The sequence below is a fragment of the Oncorhynchus masou genome, chromosome 18 (assembly GCF_036934945.1).
Source record: "Oncorhynchus masou masou isolate Uvic2021 chromosome 18, UVic_Omas_1.1, whole genome shotgun sequence".
Lineage (NCBI taxonomy): Eukaryota > Metazoa > Chordata > Actinopteri > Salmoniformes > Salmonidae > Oncorhynchus > Oncorhynchus masou.
In genome coordinates, this window is record NC_088229.1 from 62,300,704 (window position 1) to 62,311,929 (window position 11,226).

The 11,226-nt window shown below is 45.1% G+C and overlaps 1 protein-coding gene across 1 annotated transcript; it reads left to right on the plus strand.

The window, feature by feature from the left end:
- The first annotated feature begins 282 nt into the window (after positions 1-282).
- On the plus strand, positions 283-2,032 carry LOC135503752 (dexamethasone-induced Ras-related protein 1-like). Its single transcript, XM_064921893.1, has 2 exons — positions 283-689; positions 916-2,032. Exons 1-2 carry the CDS (start codon positions 416-418, stop codon positions 1,440-1,442), a joined length of 801 nt encoding a protein of 266 aa, XP_064777965.1. The 5' UTR covers positions 283-415; the 3' UTR covers positions 1,443-2,032.
- Positions 2,033-11,226: the final 9,194 nt, after the last annotated feature.

Sequence of the window (11,226 nt, forward strand, 5' to 3'; positions counted from 1 at the left end):
AAGATAAATATGCGGATGCCCAACTGTCAAAGTCGAGTCAATGCTTTGTTTATCTCCGTCTTCTCATGTGCTTTAAGCTACAATGCTTTGCTGTCCCAGTCCCCAAGGTAGGTAGTTGGTCAGCCGTTCTCAGTCTCAGACTGGAACTGACTGATGCATCAGTGGGCACCTATATTACATTTTACATTCTGCTCAATGGAGCACTGAAACCCGTGACGTCGGGAGAGGGAGGGCTCCGCTTTCACCTTAAATATCAGGCGCTCACTGTAGTTCAGACAGACGCAACAGAGCACACTAAGAACTATCGAACGGTAGCCTACTGTTAAATCCAACTTTGGCTGAATCTATCAAACGAAACGAAGTGTCCGAACACATTTGACTCACTCTAGGCAACTATTTAGGCTACTTTAGAATCATGATCAAGAAAATGTCTCCTTCAGAGAACGATTTCGATATCCCGGCAAAGAATTGCTGCAGGATGGTGATTTTGGGATCCACCAAGGTGGGCAAAACAGCCATCGTGTCCCGGTTTCTGAACGGAAGATTCGATGAGGAGCAGTACACGCCGACCATCGAGGACTTTCACAGGAAACTGTATAGCATTAAGGGAGATGTATACCAACTGGACATATTGGATACCTCAGGCAACCACCCGTTCCCTGCAATGAGGAGACTATCCATACTGACAGGTAAATATTCCATCTCTAGTTAATGCGGCTCAAAGAGTGCATGTCCAATAGCAATCTATAGTCGTGCATTTTTGTAGCCTCAAGGGTGTATGTACTGTGCGCGAATTTTGCATTGGCTGCACAACGCGCCACTGGTGCCATTACGCATGTAAATACTATAGCCTATGTCAATGTGTTTCTTAGAAGCTAAAATACTAAATGCGTTGCTCCTCTTGTTTCCCTTCAGGTGATGTCTTTATCCTGGTCTTCAGCTTAGACAACAGAGACTCTTTCCAGGAGGTGCAGAGGCTCAAGCAACAGATAATTGAGACAAAGTCGTGCCTGAAAAACAAGACCAAGGAGAACATTGACGTTCCTCTTGTTATCTGCGGAAACAAGGGCGACCGGGAGTTTTACCGGGAGGTGCAGAAGGAAGAGATTGAGCAGTTGGTGGCGGGAGACGAGCAGTGCGCATACTTTGAGATCTCAGCCAAGCGCAACACCAACGTGGATCAAATGTTCCAGACCCTATTCACCATGGCCAAGCTGCCCAATGAGATGAGCCCGGACCTCCACCGTAAGGTCTCAGTGCAGTACTGCGACATGCTTCGCAGTAAGTCCCTGAAACACAAGAACAAGAAGGACAATGGAGACGCCTACGGCATCGTGGCACCATTCGCCCGGCGGCCGAGCGTCCACAGTGATTTGATGTACATAAAGGAGAAGGCGATCGGCGGACAGGGAAAGGATAAAGAGAGATGTACTATCAGTTAAGACTGAGATTAATCTTATAGATCTTGAAACCAAAAAGGTGTGCTTCATTTTTGATGCACATGACAGACGGGGCTTGGGCGCGCAAGGCTGCCCATGCAGCTTACCGTCGCTCCGTAGTGAGGACACTTGAGACAGCGATGCCGAGAGCGGATGTGCTCCGGGCGCAATGACACTGACAAGATTCAGACACTCCGCACACGTGGAAGCGCTTGTTCACGAGACTTTTAAGAATGTTACTTTGTTCTGTTAAGAGCCTTTTGTGATGTGGCTTAAAATATTATGATATTCTTCACAAATGGGTAAAATGTATTGTTTTGACATCAGCCTTTACAGACAGGCGAGAAAAGAGAATTCTGGCGTGTGCAATGTTGAGAATAGTTTTACATTTTGGAACACATTTTATAACAGATAATTAATACTTGATTGTTGCAACCTGAAACATTTAATATTGTGAATGTATATTTTGTGTCAGTCAACTTTTGCAAAAAAAAAAAAAAAAACTGAAAAAAATAAATACACATAATCTGAATCTTCTGTTTCTTCATGTTTTCTTCTCTTACAAGTGTTTTGAAATGGCCCACACTTCACTCATCACTCCATACACCTACCTAGCAGTAGGCCTAGAGATCCAGGGAAACTACTTAGGCTAAACATCAAAGCATGAATTCATGACAGCTGCTAGCCAAATGGTCCCCTACCACACCACATGGTTAGTGATTGATAAAGAATGCAGCCTAATTGATGTCAGAACTATAATTACCCAGTGATGGAACATACACTACATGGCCAAAAGTATGTGGACACCTGCTTGTCGAACATCTAATCCTAAAATCATGGGCATTAATATGGAGTTGGTCCACCACTTTGCTGCTATAACAGCCTCTGTTCTTCTGGGAAGGCTTTCCACTAGATGTTGGAATATTGCTGCTGGGACTTGCTTCCATTCAGCCACAAGAGCATTAATGAGGTCAGGCACTAATGTTCAGCGATTTGGCCTGGCGCAGTCAGTGTTCCAATTCATTCCGAAGGTGTTCGGTGGGGTTGAGATCAGGGCTCTGTTCAGGCCAGTCAAGTTCTTCCACACTGATCTCGACACACCATTAATGTATAGACCTCGCTTTGTGCACAGGGGTATTTTTATGCTGAAACAGGAAAGGGCGTTCCCAAAACTGTTGCCACAAAGTTGAAAGCACAGAATTGTCTAGAATGTCATTGTATGCCGTAGCATTAAGATTTCCCTTCAATGGAACTAAGAGGCCTAGCTCGAACCATGAAAACAGATCCAGACCATTATTCCTCCTACACCAAACCTTTCAGTTGTCTTTATGCATTCGGTGCAGGTAGCGTTCTCCTGGCATCCACTAAACCTAGATTTGTCCGTTGGACTGTCAGATGGTGAAGTATGATTCATCACTCCAGAGAATGTGTTTTACTCTGCTCCACAGTCCAATGGTGGTGAGCTTTACACCACTCCAGCCGACGCTTGGCATTGCGCATGGTGATCTAAGGCTTGTGTGTGACTGCTCGGCCATGGAAACTAATTTCATGAAGTTCCCGGCAAGCAGTTCTTGTGCTGATGTTTCTTCCAGACGCAGTTTGGAACTTGCTAGTGAACATTGCAACCAAGGACAGACGATTTTTACATGGTACGCGCTTCAGCACTCAATGGTCTCATTCTGTGAGCTTGTGTGGCCTACCACTTCGCTCTGAGCCGTTGTTGCTCCTAGACATTTCCACCTCCCAATAACAGCACTGACAGTTGACCGGGGAAGCTCTAGCAGGGCAGAAATTTGACGAACTGACTTTTTGGAAAGGTGGTGCTAAGTTGAAAGTCACTGAGCTCTTCAGTATGGATCAGTCTACTGCCAATGTTTGTCTTTGGAGATTGCATGGCAGTGTGCTCGATTTTATACACTTGTCATCAACAGGTGTGGCTGAAATAGTCAAATCCATTAATTTGAAGGGGTGTCCACGCCTGTTTTTGTGTATTTAAAGGGACATGCACAATGTCAGCTTTTTCACCTTTTGCACTATTGTTTTTTCTTGGCCTACATACTACAATAAATATATATTTTTTAAAGACTTCTGAGTTCAAACTTTGCAGTGTGCAGATGTCTCTCTCCTTGGTGCCAGACACAAACGTGTGAAACGTCACACAATAAATCATGGAAATAATGTATAGTCTGGAACAGGGTTATTCAACTCTTCCCCAACGAGGTCCGGATCCCGCTGGCCCTGTTCTATCTGAGCAGCACCCACCTGGTGTCCCAGCTCTAAATAAGTCCCTTATTAGAGGGGAACAATTTTTAAAAAGAGTGGAACTGACTTCAAGGTCCTGAGTTGAATTTTAGGGGCCTAGGCCTATACGTATATCCTGTAAATTCATACAGAAGAACGGTGACATGTCTTGATTATCCTACAAAGACTGGGACAAGATCTTCTAGAACCGTTCCAGCGAAATAATCCCCCTGCTTTCTGTAACATTCTGTTTGTCCATCTGGTTTAATTGCTAAAATGCATTATTACGACGCTGATTAATATGCACAGTTCTCTCTTGGCAGGTGACTGCTTTGTGTTTGCCAATATTATTTAGCGCTCCATGACGCCTTATCATAGGACACAAGCAGGTTGTACTATTGGCCAACTGCCTAGAATCAATATAGGCCATGTACCATCATGTATTAAATAGATCTTACTGACATTTTCCAAAGACCACAGTGTCCCAAAATGTAACATTACAATATGAACAATTCTGGGATGAAATTCACAGCCCCCACCCCCATTTGTAGAGAAATGACACAAGGCACCAGTGTCACATTGTAAATGTGGATGGGTGTGAATTCCAGGCACTGCACATACAGTACAGCACCTGAACAATAGAGATACTTCAATGGACTAGGCCTGTCTAGGAATTTGCTTTGGTGTGTCTATCAATCATTGTTATCAGCGAATACTTCAGGTAGCATACATGACTGAGGAGAAAAAAACATATTCCTACAATGAGAATGTTTATTTCTACAATATGTCTTAAATTCAACCATACAATCTGTAAAATATATACTATTTAACACCTCTTATCAGCTGTTATTCATGATAATTCTGTTCTCTAACTGTCCTATATTACAGTGGTTCCCGACTCCTCCAGTTCCCCGACAGCACACATTTTTGTTATAGCCCCTGATAAAAACACCTGAATCAACTCATTGAGGGCTTGATGATTATTTGACAAGTTTAATCAGGTGTGCTTGTCCGGGGCTGCAACAAAAATGTGTACCGTTGGGGTACTGGAGGACCAGGGTTACAATCTAAATGTGTACTGTTGGGGTACTGGAGCACCAGGGTTACAATCTAAATGTGTACTGTTGGGGTACTGGAGCACCAGGGTTACAATCTAAATGTGTACTGTTGGGGTACTGGAGGACCAGGGTTACAATCTAAATGTGTACTGTTGGGGTACTGGAGGACCAGGGTTACAATCTAAATGTGTACTGTTGGGGGTACTGGAGGACCAGGGTTACAATCTAAATGTGTACTGTTGGGGGAACTGGAGGACCAGGGTTACAATCTAAATGTGTACTGTTGGGGTACTGGAGGACCAGGGTTACAATCTAAATGTGTACTGTTGGGGTACTGGAGGACCAGGTTTACAATCTAAATGTGTACTGTTGGGGTACTGGAGGACCAGGTTTACAATCTAAATGTGTACTGTTGGGGGTACTGGAGGACCAGGGTTACAATCTAAATGTGTACTGTTGGGGGTACTGGAGGACCAGGGTTACAATCTAAATGTGTACTGTTGGGGGTACTGGAGGACCAGGGTTACAATCTAAATGTGTACTGTTGGGGTACTGGAGGACCAGGGTTACAATATAAATGTGTACTGTTGGGGGTACTGGAGGACCAGGGTTACAATCTAAATGTGTACTGTTGGGGGTACTGGAGGACCAGGGTTACAATCTAAATGTACTGTTGGGGTACTGAGGACCAGGGTTACAATCTAAATGTGTACTGTTGGGGTACTGGAGGACCAGGGTTACAATCTAAATGTGTACTGTTGGGGTACTGGAGGACCAGGGTTACAATCTAAATGTGTACTGTTGGGGTACTGGAGGACCAGGGTTACAGGACCAGGGTTACTAAATGTGTACTGTTGGGGTACTGGAGGACCAGGGTTACAATCTAAATGTGTACTGTTGGGGTACTGGAGGACCAGGGTTACAATCTAAATGTGTACTGTTGGGGTACTGGAGGACCAGGGTTACAATCTAAATGTGTACTGTTGGGGTACTGGAGGACCAGGGTTACAATCTAAATGTGTACTGTTGGGGTACTGGAGGACCAGGGTTACAATCTAAATGTGTACTGTTGGGGTACTGGAGGACCAGGGTTACAATCTAAATGTGTACTGTTGGGGTACTGGAGGACCAGGGTTACAATCTAAATGTGTACTGTTGGGGGTACTGGAGGACCAGGGTTACAATCTAAATGTGTACTGTTGGGGTACTGGAGGACCAGGGTTACAATCTAAATGTGTACTGTTGGGGTACTGGAGGACCAGGGTTACAATCTAAATGTGTACTGTTGGGGTACTGGAGGACCAGGGTTACAATCTAAATGTGTACTGTTGGGGGTACTGGAGGACCAGGGTTACAATCTAAATGTATACTGTTGGGGGGTACTGGAGGACCAGGGTTACAATCTAAATGTGTACTGTTGGGGTACTGGAGGACCAGGGTTACAATCTAAATGTGTACTGTTGGGGTACTGGAGGACCAGGGTTACAATCTAAATGTGTACTGTTGGGGTACTGGAGGACCAGGGTTACAATCTAAATGTGTACTGTTGGGGGTACTGGAGGACCAGGGTTACAATCTAAATGTGTACTGTTGGGGTACTGGAGGACCAGGGTTACAATCTAAATGTGTACTGTTGGGGTACTGGAGGACCAGGGTTACAATCTAAATGTGTACTGTTGGGGTACTGGAGGACCAGGGTTACAATCTAAATGTGTACTGTTGGGGTACTGGAGGACCAGGGTTACAATCTAAATGTGTACTGTTGGGGTACTGGAGGACCAGGGTTACAATCTAAATGTGTACTGTTGGGGGTACTGGAGGACCAGGGTTACAATCTAAATGTGTACTGTTGGGGTACTGGAGGACCAGGGTTACAATCTAAATGTGTACTGTTGGGGTACTGGAGGACCAGGGTTACAATCTAAATGTGTACTGTTGGGGTACTGGAGGACCAGGGTTACAATCTAAATGTGTACTGTTGGGGTACTGGAGGACCAGGGTTACAATCTAAATGTGTACTGTTGGGGTACTGGAGGACCAGGGTTACAATCTAAATGTGTACTGTTGGGGTACTGGAGGACCAGGGTTACAATCTAAATGTGTACTGTTGGGGTACTGGAGGACCAGGGTTACAATCTAAATGTGTACTGTTGGGGTACTGGAGGACCAGGGTTACAATCTAAATGTGTACTGTTGGGGGTACTGGAGGACCAGGGTTACAATCTAAATGTGTACTGTTGGGGTACTGGAGGACCAGGGTTACAATCTAAATGTGTACTGTTGGGGTACTGGAGGACCAGGGTTACAATCTAAATGTGTACTGTTGGGGTACTGGAGGACCAGGGTTACAATCTAAATGTGTACTGTTGGGGTACTGGAGGACCAGGGTTACAATCTAAATGTGTACTGTTGGGGTACTGGAGGACCAGGGTTACAATCTAAATGTGTACTGTTGGGGTACTGGAGGACCAGGGTTACAATCTAAATGTGTACTGTTGGGGTACTGGAGGACCAGGGTTACAATCTAAATGTGTACTGTTGGGGGTACTGGAGGACCAGGGTTACAATCTAAATGTGTACTGTTGGGGGTTCTGGAGGACCAGGGTTACAATCTGGATATTTCTGTAAGACTTTAGGCAACATAGTAATTCATTATGAAGTGTTATTGGCTCAAAGATGTAGCTCTGGTTCAGGGCGCTTCGTGCAGCTTGCAAATGCTGAGCCCAGTGTAGCTTCACATTAGCATCATGGCAGCAACACTAGCTGGATCCTATCCGCCATAAGACTTCCAGTTTTCGGATGTAGAAGTCTGTGCTAAAACGCTGTGTATGATACGAAATCAATATTTTTGCATAATGTTAAACCAATGTAACAGAAACTCGTGTAACTACATGGGGGAAAAATCTAAACTAAAAGGGAATTACTACTTTATACAAGAAATCTGCTCCTTTTATCCAACGCTCTAGGCGACCAGTTTTGATAGCCTTTAGCCGCACCCTCATACTACTTCTCCTCTGTTCCGCGGGTGATGTGGAGGTAAACCCAGGCCCTGCATGTCCCCAGGCACCCTCATTTGTTGACTTCTGTGATCGAAAAAGCCTTGGTTTCATGCATGTCAACATCAGAAGCCTCCTCCCTAAGTTTGCTTTACTCACTGCTTTAGCACACTCTGCTAACCCTGATGTCTTTGCAGTGTCTGAATCCTGGCTCAGGAAGGCCACCAAAAATTCTGAGATTTCCATACCCAACTATAACATTTTCCGTCAAGATAGAACTGCCAAAGGGGGAGGAGTTGCAGTCTACTGCAGAGATAGTCTGCAAAGTAATGTCATACTTTCCAGGTCCATACCCAAACAGTTCGAACTACTAATTTTAAAAAATTACTCTCTCCAGAAATAAGTCTCTCACTGTTGCCGCCTGCTACCGATCCCCCTCAGCTCCCAGCTGTGCCCTGGACACCATTTGTGAATTGATCGCCCCCCATCTAGCTTCAGAGTTTGTTCTGTTAGGTGACCTAAACTGGGATATGCTTAACACCCCGGCAGTCCTACAATCTAAGCTAGATGTCCTCAATCTCACACAAATCATCAAGGAACCCACCAGGTACAACCCTAAATCTGTAAACATGGGCACCCTCATAGACATCATCCTGACCAACTGGCCCTCCAAATACACCTCCGCTGTCTTCAACCAGGATCTCAGCGATCACTGCCTCATTGCCTGTATCCGCTACGGATCCGCAGTCAAACGACCACCCCTCATCACTGTCAAACGCTCCCTAAAACACTTCTGTGAGCAGGCCTTTCTAATCGACCTGACCTGGGTATCCTGGAAGGATATTGACCTCATCCTGTCAGTTGAGGATGCCTGGTCATTCTTTAAAAGTAACTTCCTCACCATTTTAGATAAGCATGCTCCGTTCAAAAAATGCAGAACTAGGAACAGATATAGCCCTTGGTTCACTCCAGACCTGACTGTCCTCGACCAGCACAAAAACATCCTGTGGCGGACTGCAATAGCATCGAATAGTCCCCGCGATATGCAACTGTTCAGGGAAGTCAGGAACCAATACACACAGTCAGTCAGGAAAGCAAAGGCCAGCTTCTTCAGGCAGAAATTTGCATCCTGTAGCTCTAACTCCAAAAAGTTCTGGGACACTGTGAAGTCCATGGAGAACAACAGCACCTCCTCCCAGCTGCCCACAGCACTGAGGCTAGGTAACACGGTCACCACCGATAAATCCATGATTATAACTTCAACAAGCATTTCTCAACGGCTGGCCATGCCTTCCTCCTGGCTACTCCAACCTCAGGCCAAAAGCTCCGCCCCCCCCCGCAGCTACTCGCCCAAGCCTCTCCAGGTTCTCCTTTACCCAAATCCAGATAGCATATGTTCTGAAAGAGCTGCAAAACCTGGACCCATACAAATCAGCTGGGCTTGACAATCTGGACCCTCTATTTCTGAAACTATCCGCCGCCATTGTCGCAACACCTATTACCAGCCTGTTCAACCTCGCTTTCATATTGTCTGAGATCCCCAAGGATTGGAAAGCTGCTGCATTCATCCCCCTCTTCAAAGGGGGAGACACCCTGGACCCAAACTGTTACAGACCTATATCCATCCTGCCCTGCCTATCTAAGGTCTTCGAAAGCCAAGTCAACAAACAGGTCACTGACCATCTCGAATCCCACTGTACCTTCTCCACTGTGCAATCTGGTGTCCGAGCCGGTCACGGGTGCACCTCAGCCACGCTCAAGGTACTAAACGATATCATAACCGCCATCGATAAAAGACAGTACTGTGCAGCCGTCTTCATCGACCTTGCCAAGGCTTTGGACTCTGTCAATCACCATATTCTTATCGGCAGACTCAGTAGCCTCGGTTTTTCTGATGACTGCCTTGCTTGGTTCACCAACTACTTTGCAGACAGAATTCAGTGTGGCAAATCGGAGGGCATGCTGTCTGGTCCTCTGGCAGTCTCTATGGGGGTGCCACAGGGTTCAATTCTCAGGCCGACTCTTTTCTCTGTATATATCAATGATGTTGCTCTTGCTGCGGGCGATTCCCTGATCCACCTCTACGCAGACGACACTATTCTGTATACTTCCGGCCCATCCTTGGACACTGTGCTATCTAACCTCCAAACGAGCTTCAATGCCATACAACACTCCTTCCGTGGCCTCCAACTGCTCTTAAACGCTAGTAAAACCAAATGCATGCTTTTCAACCGTTCGCTGCCTGCACCTGCATGCCCGACTAGCATCACCACCCTGGATGGTTCCGACCTAGAATATGTGGACATCTATAAGTACCTAGGTGTCTGGCTCGACTGTAAACTCTCCTTCCAGACTCATATCAAACATCTCCAATCTAAAATCAAATCTAGAGTCGGTTTTCTATTCCGCAACAAAGCCTCCTTCACTCATGCCGCCAAACTTACCCTAGTAAAACTGACTATCCTACCGATCCTCGACTTCGACGATGTCATCTACAAAATAGCTTCCAACACTCTACTCAGCAAACTGGATGCAGTTTATCACAGTGCCATCCGTTTTGTTACTAAAGCACCTTATACCACCCACCACTGCGACCTGTATGCTCTAGTCGGCTGGCCCTCGCTACATATTCGTCGCCAGACCCACTGGCTCCAGGTCATCTACAAGTCCATGCAAGGTAAAGCTCCGCCTTATCTCAGTTCACTGGTCACGATGGCAACACCCACCCTTAGCATGCGCTCCAGAAGGTGTATCTCACTGATCATCCCTAAAGCCAACACCTCATTTGTCCGCCTTTCGTTCCAGTTCTCTGCTGCCTGTGACTGGAACGAATTGCAAAAATCGCTGAAGTTGAGAACTTTTATCTCCTTCACCAATTTCAAACATCTGCTATCTGATCAGCTAACCGATCACTGCAGCTGTACATAGTCTATCGGTAAATAGCCCACCCAATTTTACCTACCTCATCCCCATACTGTTTTTATTTATTTACTTTTCTGCTCTTTTGCACACCAATATCTCTACCTGTACATGACCATCTGATCATTTATCACTCCAGTGTTAATCTGCAAAATTGTAATTATTTGACTACCTCCTCATGCCTTTTGCACACAATGTATATAGACTCTCTTTTTTTTACTGTGTTATTGACTTGTTAATTGTTTACTCCATGTGTAACTCTGTGTTGTCTGTTCACACTGCTATGCTTTATCTTGGCCAGGTCGCAGTTGCAAATGAGAACGTGTTCTCAACTAGCCTACCTGGTTAAATAAAGGTGAAATAAATTAATTTAATTTAAAAAATAATAGCATAAGGTGGAGCACATTGAGAAATGGTTGGAGCTTAAGTAAATTAATGTCAAGAACATAATAATAGCCTACTGGTAAAACATTTAGAAATGACAAAATAAATCATCATTTAGATTGTATGATTCTTGTTTATTAACTGGTGCTATTGTTCAAGGATGAAATTTTGAAATGCGTGCTGTGTTAA

Excerpts from the sequence above, each read along its gene's own strand:
- LOC135503752 (XM_064921893.1), top strand. The coding sequence starts at position 416 with ATGATCAAGAAAATGTCTCCTTCAGAGAACGATTTCGATATCCCGGCA. Across the intron at positions 690-915 it reads GAGACTATCCATACTGACAG|GTGATGTCTTTATCCTGGTC; the intron begins GTAAATATTCCA and ends GTTTCCCTTCAG.